The sequence below is a fragment of the Pelecanus crispus genome, chromosome 7, assembly GCF_030463565.1.
Source record: "Pelecanus crispus isolate bPelCri1 chromosome 7, bPelCri1.pri, whole genome shotgun sequence".
NCBI classification, from domain to species: Eukaryota; Metazoa; Chordata; class Aves; order Pelecaniformes; family Pelecanidae; genus Pelecanus; species Pelecanus crispus.
Genome location: NC_134649.1, coordinates 38,152,305 through 38,170,489, shown reverse-complemented (window position 1 = coordinate 38,170,489; position 18,185 = coordinate 38,152,305). Strand labels below are relative to the sequence as shown.

Genomic DNA, 18,185 nt, shown 5'->3' with positions numbered 1-18,185 from the left:
CATTTTGTGAGCAAGAGACTAAAGCTAAGTTCATACAAAGTCCATGCAGAGCAGGATTTCAAACCGTAATTATTGGGTTATTCTTTTCACTATTATTCTGCTAACTTTCACTTTTATCTATGAATATTCATACATTTTTAGTTTGCCATTTTTTTCTGATCCTGGGGGATCAAGAAAGTGGTGACAGATCATAGTGAAAACATAGCTAACCATGATGGAAAGCAATTTATTTAACCTGCTTTAAGAAAACACAAACAAAGGATAAGTTACTTTGGAAGAAAGGCTTTAAATAGGGCCAAATAATTACTCTTATGTATTTCTGCATTCTCCAAAGAAGTCTTCAGAAAATAAAAACCAAGACCTACAAAAGAGTAAAAAACTTTAAAAAGGTCACATTACTTTTTTTTTTTCCTTTGCTGTAGATCTATTTTTGTGTTGTCAATCCATTTTACTCATATTTGGCTTTGTTAATTCCAACCTATTTTGACTGTTTCTTTAGGCAGGTCAACACCCAGGGCAAACACACGCAAGCTTCCAATATTCTTGAAATATTTTATTATAAAGCACTTCAGACAAACTCTGATTCAAAAAAAAAAAAGTTCTCATCTGTAAAAGGAAACTATTTTAAAACAACATTCATAAAGAAAATAGACTGTTCTTAAGCATCAACTTCAGTTAGAGCTTTTCTGTAATGAAATCTAAAGACAAAACCCGATAGGTCAAGAGCTATTCGTTTCATAGATATACTCATAAAAGGGAGACTAAGATGTTACACAGACATCATGAAGTTTCTTATTGTTGATAATGAAATAGGAACACTTGATAGCTAATTCTGGCCTGACAAAGCAGTCCAACATTTAAATATTTTTCAGTCCCAAAAGAGACAAGCCATTAACATTTGTCATTCAGTAATTAAGCCAGTCCTGGGCAAGGGTTAAAGCCACTTCAAAGCATCTAACATGATAAGCTCTTCATTTCATGTACTTCTCCTGTTGATCAGCCAAGATTTTTGCTGAGGATTTGGCATCATAGAAAAGTTCATTTATTTCTTCAATATGCTCTTTCTCAATGCTGTCTTTCCCATTAATCTTGGCAAGCAGGTTAGCTGGGGTCAGTAACTGCACAGCATACCTGTGATCAAACAGAGATGGATGAATAATTACAATTCAGTGCATACCAGTGAACTGAATATATGTAGGGGTGGGAGATTTGTTAGGAAACACACAGCTCTATCAGCAGTATAAAAAGTCTGCAAGACCCTCCAGCACATACATTCCTTAAAGGACGAAAGAAGAGGATTACCACCCTTTTTTAATGTTAGCACTGTTCTTAATAGACCCCGTTATTGTATGGGAGAGGGTTGTCTCACTTGCAAGAGTGAGTTATCCTACAGTGTTTTTAGACCCAGCCATACTTAAGAGAAAGCCAACTACACTCAACTTACCTTAAGGTTGTCTTGGTACCAATTTCCCCTAAATGGTTTAGAGCTTCTTCACTAATATTAATTCCTTCTGTCTGAGCACGAAGTTTTATGATCTGTTGGGATGAATGAGTTAAGTGAGGTACCAGCCCAAACAATTAGCATACTACACTACTTAGCTTACTATCTGGAAACTCTGTCAGCTTAGAGATGAGACATGCTATAAAATGAGATGGTATGGAAAGTTATCCTAGTGTAACTTACCTCTAAGCTAGAATTCTAAGTCTTTGAATAGGCAAATATAATGTTGAAAAACTGATTATCACAAAAGGCAGGTAAAGTAACACATCTGGACTACTAGCCCTTCATGATAATTCTGCGTGGTTACCAAAGTACATCGACTAACAAGGAGCAGAATATGAGAACTTATACAAGAAAACAGAAAAAGTATGCAGAAAGTAAGTGACAGCTGGAGTCTTGTGGACAGCTACACCAGTTAGTTACTAAATTTTGCAGTGTATCATTGCTGCTATACAGCAGAGCCCTCCAAAAAGCCCTGCAGAAAGCTACGCCCTTTCCTTACCAGCTCACAACACGCTTTTTATTCAATTGACAAGTAGATAGTAAAATAAATCAAAAAGTTACTTTCTATGATTCACCTATTCCTGCAAGAAGAAAAAAAAAAAAAAAAATCACTAAGAAGAATCTAATCTTTCAAGAACAGTCTCAGGCTCGTACCAGTTGGAAGATCTTTACAAAGTTGGAGAGCAAGATATCACTAATAAGCCTGAGCATATAAAGCTGTAACAAAAGTGGCACAAGTCTCTCGGTAGTCCGTATTGCCAGCTGAGTGATAAGGGGCAGACTGGATAATGATGTTGTGTTGTAGTGCTGAGATAACTCTGGAACTGCAAGCCTTATATAATACAGGTATTTTTCACTTTGGCAGCTTTGTAAACAAGATATCAAGAAGCACTCGTTTAAATTAAAGCCATAAAAGTGCGCTAGGGTAGTCAGGGTAGGGAACAGAGTAAAAGAGAGGGGCTTGAAATGGCAGGAAGTTGTGCTAAGATATTAATACTGAATATTGAAAGTGCTGCTGCAAATTGCGATTTCAAATTGAAGATTTTTTCTATCTTTTAGATCACTCAAACATCACTTTGCATTCATTCACATACTGCTACTTTACTCTTCCTGTTCTAGAAATAAGGTATCTTGAATGCTACATCTTTAACAACTTTTTTTTTAAAATCACTTTTTATCTAGCAACTTAGTAGAACCTTACTGAAGAATTGAGGCCCAAACCATTAACCCAGCAAATACATATATAAATAAGTTGCTATGAAATAGGAAAAGAAGTGTTTATCAGGCAAAATACATTAGGAACAAAAAGTACAGGTTATAACCTCTACTATCTAACAGCAGGCACATATGCAAAAAAGTTAGATTACAACAATACCTGACTCAAATATGCATAAAAGTGGATTTTCTCCCTATTCTGGTTGCACTAAGGTAACTGTGGGTCTTGCTCTCAGAGCAGAGCTACACAATGGGATTTCTACTTTATCAACACAAAGATTTTTAACTGGTTATGAACAAACTTCCAGTAGATAAATGGACAATTCTTGTGCTGATAAACAAATCAATTGTGAAAGGCCAAGGCAAAGAGTGTCACACAAACATCAGCAGTGAAAACCTCTTCCTAGCATGAAAGAAAAGTGGGAGCAAAAATAGGGAAATAAATTTATGGATGTCTTATTTTTAAACCCCCTCAACTGTATTTAGTTAGAAACCAAAGTTAAGTGTAATAGCTCCTCCTCTTCTCCCAAGAGAAGTCATTCACAAGCCTTAATTTAAGGGAAGATGAGATTATCTGACTATGGGAACATGATTTATGGGACATAATGTCTGGACTCCATTTTTAGCTTTAGGAAATGCTACTGTAAACACTTCCTTTCCCTCACCCCTGGGGAGAGTGGAAATCACAGCACTTACCTAGCTCTTCTGAAAATCAACACTTCAGAAATGAGCTCTTTAACGGTATATTATCTGCATGATAATACAGCACACTAAGCAGGTATTATATATAGCAACCTCAACAAAAAGTAACTCAGAGTACATACTCCTACTACCCTAACTACACAAAATTCACATACAGTATAGGGAAGTCCAGACAACAGTCTTTAACATCTCCAGACTGAGTAAAAGTCATGCTTTAAAATTTGTTTTGTATACAGACAAAACATAACCATATTATTAAATCACTGGGCTGCTTCTACTGTAATCTATACCATAATCCTTTAAAGTGTCCTTTTAAGTATAAAAAAAAATCATCCTGAGAATGGCTCACAACAGCCGTATGTGAAAAGCTCCTCAAACCGAGGGAAATGAAGCTTTGCCTCTACGTTTATATTCGATAAATGCCTCGTCTTCACCTTGGCACTTATCCAGCAGCAGGAGACTATTATCTCGTGACAACGCTCTCCTCCATTGACACTATCTCTTACATAATACAAAGAATTGACATGATAAACCGTAATGTCTTCTGCATTGTGTCACTTCACAGCATTGAGACGCTAATGAGGGGGATCTTTGACACGATGCATCATAATGGCACCCAAGCATTATAATCGATACACAATACATTGTGATGGCCCCACAGGAAAAGTTTCAGGCATTCAGAAGCATATCTCTGCAACACTTACTGTGCTTACATTTCCAAACTTGACTAGGAGCATGAAAATCCTCCCAGTTTCAGGAGACAGTCCTAGTAGGTTAAAGCTGTACCACAGGGCATAGAGACAAAAATGCAGTGCATGAAGTTGCATTGCTCAATGCCTCTCATCTCTTATGTGAAGGAACAGCCTGAGGTCTGGGATCAAAGGTCCCAAAACGTGGCCCTTCATCTCATACAAACTGAAAAAGCACTACCTGCTGGAACCTGCCAACTCTATGTTAAGCGCATCTGTGCAAGAGGTAAGGTCAGCTAGCAATCCGTGCTACTTCCTGCAAGTGAGATGGCACTTTCAGCTCTAGATATGCTTACCAGTACAACACATCAGTGGGTGGAAATCAGACAGAGAAATTGCATGCACAATTTTAGCCAGCTTACAGTAAATGGTTACTAAAGCAGCAAGCATTTAGGAAGTGGTAAGCTTTCTGGCACAAGCCCTGGTGACCACAAAGTGTCAAACAGCTCTATAGTAACAGAATATACAGAGACATAGCAGTCATCCCGATAGACTATAACTCCAGGGACTTTTTAGAATTTCTCTTAAAATGCTGTGCATACCTGCTTCATTTCTTGGGGGGTATACAGCATGGTTCGGATAATCATCACTCTATCCAGCAGGTCCAGTGGTATTCCATGAGGAGACACTACATCCTCGGTGCCTCTAAAGGAGAAACCAAACAGAAAGAGATCAGATACTATTCTGAGTTCAGTACATTGATTTTACTAAAATTAGTTGGAAGTGACTACACATCTACTAGTTCACAATTCTTGTGTCTTCCCATAGAGACTCACTTCCCAGATAGAGACAGGAACCATTCCAGTCTGAAGTTCATACTGAACAGCCCAAGGGAAACAAATACCATTTCTGGAGTTCTTAAACATGCCACTCAAAAATACTTACAGGTGGTGCTTTCCTTCATGTTTCCCTGCATTGTATCTTACAACACAGTCTTATCTAATGTTCCAAAGTATCTTCCAGCAAGGAACAAATCATTCTTACTAAGTTGTTTAGCAGTATCAGTAGAAACTATATACACTGGCATCCATTTGGAGAACATCCTCTCTTGCTGAATAAGCCGTTACTCTGTTCAATCCTTCCCCCAGTCCTTCCAGTGAATACTGCAGTGGTTTACATTCCATGCTTGCAATCCAGCAAATTGAGAAGTGGAGGTCTGCACATGAAGGACAGAGCAGGATCTAGACCCCAACCATTTTATTTGTTTGATGTACAACACCCAACAGCAAAGGCTGCAGACACATCTACTTGGTTTTCTGAGACCACCACAATTTGCTGTGAAGTCAAGATTGAAAGATACCCAGATTTCCTGAGATCTATAGAGATTTCAGGTAAAAACAGTGAAGTGCTGGTAGAGAACTACATTTCAAGTTCAGCGCTAATATACAGGCGCAGCAGCTTTGGCCATGGTCCCCCTTGGGAAATGAATCAAAATGCCCTGCAATCATCCGCTGTACTCGAGTAGATGGTGTTCTCCCCTTTGAAGTGATTCCTTCTCTTATGAGGTTACAGAATCAACTATACTATACAATTACATTTTCCTTGACCCTTTTAAGAGCCATCAGCAGACAAATCAGAGCATCGCTAACTACTTGAGACAGTAGTATACAGTTAAGAGCTTGCTTTTAAGGATTAATTTAGGAATATTAGACACAACTATTCTATGGAAATCTTCCTTTCTTAAATCACAGTTTTTCTGTAACAAGATCTGCAGTGAATCCACACTGACAGATATCTATTTGCTCTACTTTTACAAGGCAGCCTTTTTATGCCTTTGCAAAGAGAGCACTGCAATGTCCACCTTAAACATTTTTGAAGGGCTTAGCACCTTAACTTCTAAGGAATGCAAGCAGAGAAAGATTAATACCAGATGAGCCACTAAAAGGGAAAGGAATAGCTGATTACACAGCTGAATTAAATCAATTTAAAGAGTAGCAATCATTGCTAATGACAGCTTGTTTAGACATAATTAGACCTAGACCACAAATGAGCAGTAGAACTTAAGGAAGAATCTGAAAGAGGAGAGGACTTTTACTGAACATGCAAAGAATGCATTGTGTGGGTGCAAAATATTGAAGTGGAGGCACGAACTGGAGTGGAGATGAAAAACAAGTTAGTTGGCAAGACCAAAGAATCACAAGAAGCCAGACCAACACAGTAGGAAATAACGAAGGGTAGGGAGAGGTTGAACTGCGACAGGCTTTAACAATAAGAACAAAGTCTGATGCAATGAGGATAGCAAACAGCAAAATCATCCAGAAGAAGCAGGAAACTACAATATTAGAGGTTTGTAGCCCTGGTGCTTTTGACGTCCCTAATGTGCAAGCAACAGATGTGGTGAGGTATCCAACGAGAAAGGTAATTGTTACATATCATCCAGGAAATTCAGAAGCTGTTAGAGAAAGAGGGATGTGTCAGTGGAAATAAAAGGAGGAATTCCACGCTGCTTTAGCTCAGTCAGCCTGGCATTAAATGCCTGTCCCATCATGAAGCTCACAAGCAGTTCTTGAGCACTGATGCAGCTTGTAACCCAGGGATTATCACAGATGTCATTATCAGAGACAAACGCCTTCAAAGATTGTAACTCTGCTGATACAGCTAATTCCAGGGTTTATGGACCAATGCAAACTGGGGAATTCAACTTTAGACATACCTGATAACGCAGTTTCCTCGATTGGAAGCAAAGATGACAATGGGGGAAATAGAAGACTCCAGTGCTCGGTGCAGGTACGTGAAACATTCAATATCCAGCATGTGAACTTCATCTACGAAGAGTACACCTGGGACTAGCTCTGCGATGCCTTGATCGATGTATTTATTTACCACCTTATTTATCTCTCCTCGAAGTTTGTCTGAGAACAAAAAGAAACAGTTAGTTGTTCTGCTAGTGAACTACAGGTCTGTATGAAAGGCTTAAAGCAAGGAAAATTCTCCTTGAACTTTTTCATGGTTTGGTATCTTACTGCCACGGGGAAAAATCTCTGTAACACTAAAATTCTGTGGCATTCCCTAGTGTATTGGGGAGACATCTGTGCAACGAAGTATTTCTAAAATGAACTTCTAGCACTTAACTGGGGTAGTCTGTCCCCTCACATGGCGTGTGAAAAACTATGGTATTTGTGGGTTTGGGGAGTTTGTGGGGGGAAGTTAGTCAAACCTCAGTTTAAAACACGAAACTTAAAGTTTCCAAGCATGGCTGAAAAGAACATCACTGAAGGAATAAAATATTGCTACTGTATTTCAGCAAAGAAGTTGTGTTTAATAACAAAAAAATAGGGCTATATAAATTTCTGTGAACATATGGATCTCCAAGCTATGCAAGATGTTACATCAATAAATCTGACATTAGAATAAGCAAAGTGACCTCTGGAACAGACGAAATACTTCAAAAGACCGCCATTCAAGTTAGGTATTGAAATAGACTTTGATCTAAATTTAGATAGTCACTTACTGAAACATCATTTCTTTCAAAGCAAAAAGAAGAATAGATCTTTCTGTAGATCTTTTTTTTTTCTTCCAATGATCTGTAGGTAGGAAGAGCAGCAGTGCACTTGGAGCATCAAGTCAACAGACAGCTGCTATAGAGGTGTCTAAACCAAACCAAGGTTAGAGGCTTAAGAAGTCATTTTTCTAGCTCTGCAGAAATTCAGTACGGTTGCTTCACATAAGCATGCATCTTAATGACATTTTTTAGATTTTTTTTTGTTTTGGTTGTTGTTCAGTTTGGCTCTTTGTCAAAGCGTGAACCTCACACTCTCTGGCAGGAGTGTTTTGAGACAGGGGGATGGCACTAGCATTCTAACCTCTTTCTCCCCAGGAAGATAGGTCCAGAGTACAGTATGTATTTTATCACTCTATCTGTGAAACAGTAACATGTTGTATTATTTCCAGCCATTGCAGTTCTAGCAGCTGCATCACTGCTTTTTGAAATCTGAATATTTATGAATAAATACTACGTAGGCATTCATTTAAAGACAGTACATGAATAACCCTGGTTTTAATCCTTTTCTAACCAGAAAACATATAGGTTATATCGGTTTAAAAATACCATGCAGGATTCATACCAGTAATTTCAGTTTTCTTAGGCTTCATCAATTGTCCCATCATAGAAAGGATGTCTTGCCCACCCTAGGAAAAGAAAGTTACACATCAGCTATGAGGTTCTCATTACCTAGTGAGGTGATCTCATACATAGTGAACTCATACCATGAGAATTTTATAAATCAGGAATTGGTTAAAGAATTTGTTTCTTACAGTTAACTTGATACTTTATATCAGCAGTGGTTGATAATCTGTCAAAGGTTAGGTCACTTCAGTGCAGTAGTATTCTAAACATAATCATTTAGCTACCTCCTCACCCCTTCTTTAGCCTTGTTCATTTGAAGAGCATAAAAAACCAAAATGAGATATCCTCTTTTAAGAAAGTTGTCACAGAGAAGCTCATAAGGACTAAAATGTTCAGGGAACACAGAGACTTGGATTGCCTGCGTGCACAGTAGGTGTTCAACCTGTAAACACAGGAACAATTATGCTGAGTTTTAAGAGTTTTGAACACCTTGATTTTTATCATGTAAATGATTTTGTTGGGGAAAAGGATGTTTACTTTGAAATGGAGTAGGTTAAGGGCTTGTAGTATCATACTATAGGGATGCCAGCCTCTAAAGAAAGATATTGTATTGTTAGTGGCTTTTGTTTATGACATAGATGGAATTCCCTCAATACTGCATTTATGTTAAGATACAGCAAGGAGTAATTCACCTGTTTTCAATTTTTTGCAGCAATATGTTCAGAGCTCTACTGAAAGTCACAAGGAAATTTAACAAGAGGTTATGAAACATGTCTGAAGGAAGCACGGACATCAACAGAATCTGCAACAGTCAAAAATACTTAGTGACCTTTTATCAGAGTGCTTGCAGTTTCCATTTCATGGCCACAAAACCATAAACACAGAGCAGAATAAATGAATCTGTTTTCAGAACTTTCGATAAATAAAATGATGCAGATCTGGCTGCTGCTACCTCACATCTGTAGGCGACTTTCCTTCTGGAGAGAAAGTAATAATCTCTTTTCCTGGTCAAGAGGAGCAGCCCACACTGCCCTTTTTCTGCAGGGGATAGGACACAGTGGTGGAGGGGAGAGCTAGGTCTAGAATATGCATTAACTGTGAAGGTAGCAGATTCCAAATACCCATGTGGAAGCTCTGCAATGGCTATAAGACTGTTCTCCTTAGTATTAGGAAATGTACTCTGATAAATATTCCATGTCCAGGTGCATGAATCCTAACCTAGCAACTGCCTCTTTAACCTGTATGGCAGGGCCACTGAGGTAGCCAACTGCAGCATGACCTCCCCCCAGAGAGGAGGCACAGACTGGCCTTCATGGTGTAACACCTACTGCTTTTCCTATAGTGGAATCTTTGGGGGTAATTTAGGACAGCTCAACTTCCTACATCTCCTTGATTATTCTAGTAACCATCACATCTGCCTCAAAAAATTTTTCTGTAATGACTTCATCTGTGGAGTCAGATACCTGAGGTCGAGCATTGGCCACATCCAAGTCATGCAGGGTGACATCCTGAATAATTTCCTTCTTCTTGTGCACATCACCCTTTGGCAAGGGAACATACTCTTCAGCTTCAAGGTCAAATTCCGTAGCATAGATATCACACCTGCCTTGCCTCTGAGAGAAAGCAAAGAAGAGAAGAAACCCAGGTATAGAATTAGTTTTAGTGCCAAAACCTTGAGTGACATGAACTTGATAAAAAGGGCTTGGTTCACAATTCCAGTCCTGAAAAGCTTCAGCTGACAATTCAGACACCCCACTCCCTGCTTAGCAACAGGCATACCCTATCTACTGATCAAAGCTCAAAAACTCTGTTGAAAAACACCTGATATTTTCAGTGGTAAGAATATTCCACTTCTCTCTCCCCTTCTTTTAACCGTATGCAATTCTTGCTAAAGGACAAATCCAGCAGATTAACCAGAGATTGGGAGAACTGTTCGAGACTCCTTTGTAGGTGGGTGATTTATTATATGATACAAAATATTATGCTCATCCATTAAACAGCAAGTATCGCTGTACACTACTTTCTAAATCAGATATGAAAAGAATGCTAACTAATGCAGCATTCCCTTCTACACGTATATATCTTTTGGAGAAAATACCAGAGCGATAAAAGAAAGATTAAATATGCTGCACATGTCAGCCTGAAAATGACTAAAGTTGCTTGGTTCTTCCCCCCTTCCCTTAAAAATGTCTTGATCTCACAGAAAAGAAAACTCATCCAGACAGCATCAGTGATAGCTTCCTTGCCAGATGACCTTAATTGTGAACCAGATGACCATGTTCTTTCAGTGCAAGAGAGAATTTTCTCTCCAGATAAGAAAAACACTGGGCTCTTTTTAAAACTTCCATGTAACCATTTCATGTCAGTTGAGGTTAATAAATTGGAGAACCTTCTGACAAAGGCAGAGAAAGGTCTGCAAGAATACATACACCTGCATGAAAGTGCAGAACTTTTCTTTTACCTTGACGGCTCCGCTGTTTGCTTCAATATAAATAACATCACCAGTTTCCACTCGCTCCTTCTGCAAGCTTTCAAATATGCTTGGGTCCAGCTGGAAACAAGTCAACATCACAGTTGGTCAAAACAGTTCCATATTGTTATGGTAATCAAGGAAAAGAAATTTAGTCTAAAGCTCACTCCCACCAGACAAAATTAAACTGCAACTCCCCCCAACAATACCTCTAGATTTTATAAAGCTGTAATGCTTGGAGTACCAATAGAGAATAAATCTGAAAAAAGATGCACAGAGCTTACTGTCTTACTAAAAAAATCTGCTATCTGAAGGAAGTGATGGTAAGTGCCAGAAACATAATGATACCAGTTACTATCACAAAGTATGCCTTTGTGTAATGTGACAATATATCTATACCTAGGATGCAGCACTTCTCTTGCTTTCTAACAAAGCTTTTGTAAAAAATCTGGCTATAGCACTGGATTATGCTACTTGATTTCTCGAATATGTATCCTCTGCAGAGCTGTGTGAGGGAGAGTGAATGTAGAATACATGTTAGATGCTTTTGTTTTTCTCAGTACATGTTTATTCACTTTTGCTCTGCATTTTCTTGTTTTCAGAGTGAACAAATACAAGATGATACTTAACAACAGAGACAGCTTTCAGTTCTCTCGTACTCTGACAGACAGGGAAACTGAAAAACATGGACAGAGACTTGTACAAGAAAACAAAGGGAAAGTGGGTCTGAGCTGGCAACATACCAGCTCCATTTCCAGTTCAAATCAAGTATTCACTAGAGCATACCTCCCCATGTAGAAAGAAGGGATGTGACAGAAAGAACAATTTATACCGAAGCAGGCAAGATTTCCCAAAACCATCCTCAAAAATTCAGTTGAGAATTGGGAAAACAAAACCAAACAAGACCTTTCTCATATGTTTGTTATCATGAACATGCATTTATAGCCAGGGTCAGTGTGAGCGTATCATGGACTGAGACAGATCATAGTTTGGATTCCCAATGGAGCACATTTTTCTGTGGTACTAGTAATGCTGCAAAACTGCATCAGGATCTCTTCCTGCTTAAACTTTCCTTTAACTTGTTAAAGACATACAAGTGTGTACTGCCAAACAGAAAAATAACAGGGGCTTCTAACTGAGTGATGGGTTTATCCCTGATTTCAGTAAGTAGGAGACGAGACCAACATCTAAATATTCTACACAAAGCAGATTATCGTACTCCTGAGCATGTATGTTTAAGTTGTCTAGCAAAAGAAAACAGCCTCCTGGCATCCCCACTCTACAGAGATAGGGATCAAGAGCTTGAAATGGAAATAAGTAGTGCTAAAAATAGAAGATGCAGACCTGAAATACTTAAGGAAATTTTGGAGACTACCATACATACCTTTAACTGTTTGGTTCCCTTTGCAGTTTTGAGTCCTATAATCACATGACTGATGGTTTTGCCATAACCCCCCATAGGATTTTCAGTCTCACATGGAGTTAGTTCTGTGACTTCTCCTTCATAAACCTCCTTGGTCTCTTTAATCCTCAACCCTGCAAGAAATTGTTTAGAATAGTTTCAGTACACAAATCAATGGCGGTATACACTCATGAGTCTGCTGCATTACTGCCAACAGAATGTAACATATTATTAGGCTCCATTACATTTAATGGTAATTTTTTACTTTCAGAAGTAGAAAGATCAATTATTGTTCTCTTCTTCAATATTAAATGAGAATATTCATCCTGTGTTATCAGAGCGAAAGTTCAGCCCAAGTTCTGACCTGCAAAGCAGTTTACTAAACTCTAAGAAGTTATCTTCTTTCTGTCTTTATTATTAGTTCTCGAAGCAAATGTCAGTATCCTCTCTCTTTTCCGTCCCTCAAAGAGGGGATTTGCTTGATTTGTTCCCCTATGCTAAAGTCAGAGAAACAGTTCATCTTCTCAAACTAAAGATCAGTGACACTAATATAACTGCGAGTTTTACATAGTTTTTGTACCATCAGAAAAGCCCTGCAAAGTAAGGAAAAAGAAGGAAAAAAAGTAACTTCATAAAAACCTTTAAATTTTAGCAACTGAGTTAAAAATAACATAAATTATGCTTAACAGGTATTGTGTTAGAACCTCATAAAATTAAGAAAAGGTTAATGTATATTTTAAAATATTTTTCAAGTTAATAGCAAAAAGGTGAGCTAGATAAAATTTAGCAGAACCTGCTATAATGCAAATTCAAAACTATTTGAAAATAGCTGACAATGACATCCTTACTTTGTTGGTTTTCAGACAGTTGAGCAATCATCATAGTATCTGGGTATCTTCTATTCTGGTTACAACTATTGTAATTAAGTTATTTTAAATTGATGAATAATATAGAGCTGAAGAGCTTTATGGTTAGTCTGTTCCAAAGAAAAACCACTATCATCACCACCACCGCTACAATTATGCAGACGTTCTAACTACATAAAAGTTCAAAGACCCCACATCTGAAGAGACTCTATAAAGTATTTTATGAGACACACATGCCATACCAAAAATAATGAATGGGCTGTAACAAGATATAAGGAAGTCTTCCTGCCCAGTCTGAGGCTATTAGGACTTTATAAAACTTTCCTTGTTCCATAACTTTTCATTTTGCTTTGAAATAGATCAGACGCTTCACCAGTAATCTTGAGTTGCTGATAGGGAAATACAAAGATCTGACAAATATGAGTCTGTCTCCCTCTACTGGACCCAAATTAAGACTAGGATTTGAAATGTGAGAAATAGGTTAATTGTGGATAACATGATAATTTCTTGGTAAGAAATGTTTGCTTTCTCTTATTTAGCACTACATTAAAAGTTCTATATAAAGTTAATTTCAGTATTTTTTTTAAAGTTCTTCAGGTATGCCAAAACATCAGACAAAAAAAATTAATGAACCTTATAAAACTGACCTAGACAAGGCTGCATCACATAGGCTACATATGCAAGGAATGTGAAGCAATATGGGAACTGCTGGTGCTGAGAAGTGGACATTCAAAGGTTTGGTTTTTGTTTTGTTTTTAAACTTTCAGCATGAGCTTTATTCTGCTCTGAAAAACTGAAAGCCCATTTATGTTTGGGGTACATTTTGTATGCTGCTAAAGCACATATTCCAGTTGCATTTCATCTGAAAAGAATCCAATTCACATTCTCAGAGTCTGCTCCACAACGCAAACAGAGCCGAGTCAGCGAGGACAACCTAGAGATTTGCTTCAAAAAACATGCCTCTAATCTAACGTGCTCCTATAGATGTGTCTGTAGAAAATATTTACAGATGAACATTATCTGAACAAAGGTAATTGATGATTTGAACTTGCTGCTGATTATCCTTTGTTTTCAAATGAATCTGCATGTATCAGCTACAAACTTCATTCTCAAAAGAACTCAGAGACATCTCCTACTTACAAATCAGAGGCACAAGTCTAAAGCAGCAATTGTGGGCTATTTCATGTTTTGGTTCAATAGCACTCCATGGAGTTAAATAGTGGTTTTTTGATTTACTGGCAGTTACAATTTGGAGACACAGGGAACAGATAAGCTATTTAAGTGGCTATTCCAGTAATTATTTTTTACTACAACTAAGTTCTAACACTAACTATCATCATCCTTGCTGGCTGCTAATAAGCTCTATACAGGATTAATCTCTCTCAGCTGAGGTTTTTTTTAACCCATACAACAATTCCATCTTCTCATTTCCCACTCTGACCTTTTATGTTTCTTAGGTATTACAAACTCTCTGCTATACCACAAGCAGTACTTGGCCATGAGACTATCTCAAGTCTGTTATTAAAAGACTCCCAACAATAAAAATTCTGTAAACTCTGAGTCATCCCAGTTTCCTTATACAGGGATGGGTCCAAACCAGTCAGATTCTGTTGTTTCCAAGAAAAAAAAAAAAGTAGTAAGAAAACTGATGTTAATATCCCTGATCATTTTTATAAATTGAGGTGGCTAAACCCTCTGGAAGTAAAATGCACAATATGAGCAACAGATGATGTATACAGAACCTGCTAATAAGGAATCATAACCCCCCCCCCAAAAAAACCCTACATGAATACTTTAGGTACTAGTTGATGTGTCAGCTGAAGCTTCTCTTGTACCCAGTCACAGCTGACATTGGATTGTGCATACAAAATACTTTTTTTTAAAAACACACCCTTGTAAATTATTTATGTACCAGGCAGGGAAACTAAAACATAATGGGCATTTAAACATGACTGGAAAATGATCTATTATGAGAAATGGTAGTTACTAGTCCTTTAAAATATTTCAGCGATCTTTTTTGTTTACACTGATAAAAATATTCAATAAAGGTTGTGTTATGAAAATGTGACATGGAATTCAACAGAAAGGAATAAAAGAAGTTCCATCTTTCATTAACACCAATATTTGTTTAGAAGTATCTCTCTATTGACATTCAGGGAATGCAGGGAAGGAACAATGTAGCTGGCTGTTAAACCTTAGAGAGTTAAAATACTGCTATCTCTAGGAATGACAACATGGATGGCATAAGTTTCATCTGTTGGTTCAGGTTTCCAAATCTCTGACAGGGAACTTCATCACATCAAGGAAATATTGCAGACTGCTCAGTCTCTGGCTTCCCTCCCCCAGGCCCTGCCAGATTCATGGTAACTAGAAGACCAGAGACTACTGAGAGTTGCTTTCTTATAAAAGTCAATGGAATACTTTTGTTTCATTGCAGAACTGAGAGACTTCTTCACCTTACTGGCACAAAATACTTAAATGAAGTCCAAGGGGAAACATAGTACAGAAACCAGGAAAATGAACTGTTAAATATGTTCAGTACTAAAATCAGTTAGGCTATCTTTAGCTAGCCCTCGTACAAACAAGGGCCACTTCTAACTGCATTTATCAGCTGTCAGCAGTAATCATATAAGAGATTTTAGACACTCACTGAGATTATGTTGCAAATTTAACCAATTTACATCAAGCTTGTAAAAGCACTCTAGAATCGAGGAAGACATTAAGTTAAAGCATTTATTTTGTTGGCATGGAACTTTCTTTGTGCTCGCTGGAATACTAAGTCAGGCTAACACTGCCATTTGGGAGTCCCTGATTAAGACTGTTTGCTTAGTAGGGTGAAATCACTAAAATAAAAAGGAGAGAACATTTTTCTGTCTACAAGTATTTCTGCTAATGTAAGAAACTAAAAATAATTCTTCTTTCACCTTTATTCAGAGTCACAGGCAATACCAGGAGATGAACCTGGAGGATGAGAGGAGAATCTAGGGCAGCAGAATAAACCATAATACAACAATTAAATTATGGTTTATAAACAGAAAACCTAACTTCACGAAGTGTGGAAAAGATTCACTAAATTAAGATCAGCACTGAAAAAAAGAACATACGATAATCTGAAAACCACCATGACCACTGAAAAGTTTTTCCTTTTTAGATGACTAGGAAAAAGCAGAATAAGTATCATGCAAATACTTAATTTTCTGTTTTTCTGAAACTTACCAATTGCTCGTCGGAAGTTTTCCATTAGAACTTCTGTTTTCTTGATCTCAGTGGAATAGACCTCACTTCCAACCATAGGACAAAAGGGAACTTTACTTCCCAGTTCCTGAGCAATAGCTAAAGCCAAGGCAGTCTTAAAAGAAAAAAAAAACCAAACAAACAAAAAACAAAACAAAACCCCACACATTATTTTTTATGAGAATTAACAAAGGATTCTTTCTGCACAAAGTTAACTTTTCTCATCATATCACCTTCCGTATATCAACTATCAATTAAATATTAAGACTATTCTGTCTGACATATATTTCTCGCATGTAACAACCCTCCTCCCCCCCAAAACAAGTTAGACACATATAAAGTGACTTTATAAAGTGACTTATAAAATACCTTAAAGAAACAATACTGGGCATTTGAATTTGACATCTGATACAAATGCAAAAAGCCTTAAATAGCACAGGGAAAAAAAACCAAACCCAAAGCAAAAACTATTTAGGTTTTTAATATAAAATTAACTTCTAAGACCCTTCTTCAGAAACCATATTACCTATGTGTTTGGTAACCTACAAGAGGTGATTTCATACTAATGATGCCTGAACACACCACTGGATACTGCCAATGTTGATGACAGGGCAAAAATCAAAATATAAAGCAGGAAACCATGTCAATACATTGCTGACAAAAACATGAAAACATTATGTAACCACTACCCTAAAATGGTTTTGACAACAAATTAAAATAAAATAGATTTGGGAATACTTTATTTCATATCAAAAAAGGAAAATAATACCTTGCCAGTTCCAGGAGGTCCTGCCAACAGCACAGCTCTGCCAGCCATTTTCTTACTTTTGATTAGTTCCACTATAACCCCACAAGCCTGTAAGTTAAATAAGTATTTACACTGTTAACACAAGCACTGCTATAATATCTTTTGTTCCAATATTACTAAAAGTGTGTTTAGAAATATTAGTTTTTTGTGAGCCCACTAAAAATAAAGAGGATTTCAATTTCGTGCACGCAAAAAGGGAAACAAAATCAGAAAAACCTACTTCCTACAATCGTTTTATCTGACATAGACATTAGAGAAAAAAAAAAAAATCACAGACAACAAAACTCAACCTAAAAGCACAGGCTGCCTCCCCCCTCCTGGAGTTGCACGCATGTATAAACGCTTAAAAATAAAGCAGGAAATGAAGCTTTGACTTTCAGAACGACAGGCACCCGCCGAGGGCCACACTGGACTGAAAAAGAAGCTCCAGTCCCCACTTGCACCAAATCTCTTGACTTTTGGTAGGTTTCATTACCTTTCATACCCCAATTTCTACGTCTAAAACCCGGGAGACAGTCACCTGCCCTTGCCACCAGCTAATACCAAAAAGTAGCGGCGTAAGGAATAGCCTTGATTGCCCCCGTCGCGTCTCACACAGCAGCAGAATACACGGAGGAGCCCAGGCAAAGACTTTCACCGACTAACGGGACTTACAAAGACAGCCAGCACAGAACGGGCCTGGCCCCCGCGCCGCCCGGGGCCCCTCAGGCTTCCACCTTAGCTGGGCCGGAGGCTGCAGAGCCCTAAGGAAGCCTCGGCCGGGCCCTGCCGCCCCCCTCGCTCACCTCCCGCGCGTTCTCCTGCCCCACGAGCCCGGCCCCCGCCGGCTTGGCGGTGCCGCTCTCGTCCAGCCCCAGCCCCTTGACATGGCTGTGGGCGGCGATGCGCTGCGTCTTCGAGGTGCTTTTCACCTCCTCGATCTTCATGGTAAGACAGAACCGTCCCCAACCACCCGCGCTCGCCACACGCGGCCCGCGCGTTACCAAGGCTCCCGGCGCGCGGCCGCCTCCGCCCGCCCCGCCACGCCATTGGCCCTTGTGGCGGCGCTCTCGACACTTATTGGACGCGGCGCATGCCTGTCACCAACAGGGGGCGCATATTTTTAGGGTCCGTCCACCCGCTTCCGTGTGCGACGCCTCCAGAGGGCTCGGCCGGGTGCGGGCACTGCG

The 18,185-nt window shown here is 38.6% G+C and overlaps 1 protein-coding gene across 1 annotated transcript; it reads right to left on the bottom strand.

The window, feature by feature from the left end:
* Nucleotides 1-579: 579 nt before the first annotated feature.
* Nucleotides 580-17,942, bottom strand: RUVBL1 (RuvB like AAA ATPase 1). The gene is made up of 11 exons (XM_009485021.2): nt 17,802-17,942; nt 16,978-17,064; nt 16,191-16,323; nt 12,091-12,242; nt 10,698-10,787; nt 9,700-9,849; nt 8,235-8,298; nt 6,824-7,022; nt 4,713-4,815; nt 1,445-1,536; nt 580-1,131 (listed from the first exon to the last, which is right to left on the bottom strand). Exons 1-11 carry the CDS (start codon nt 17,940-17,942, stop codon nt 972-974), a joined length of 1,371 nt encoding a protein of 456 aa, XP_009483296.2. The 3' UTR covers nt 580-971.
* Nucleotides 17,943-18,185: the final 243 nt, after the last annotated feature.

Excerpts from the sequence above, each read along its gene's own strand:
- RUVBL1 (XM_009485021.2), bottom strand. The coding sequence starts at position 17,942 with ATGAAGATCGAGGAGGTGAAAAGCACCTCGAAGACGCAGCGCATCGCC. Across the intron at positions 8,299-9,699 it reads TGGCCAATGCTCGACCTCAG|GGTGGGCAAGACATCCTTTC; the intron begins GTATCTGACTCC and ends TTCTTTTCCTAG. Across the intron at positions 4,816-6,823 it reads CGAGGAAACTGCGTTATCAG|AGGCACCGAGGATGTAGTGT; the intron begins GTATGTCTAAAG and ends TTTCTCCTTTAG.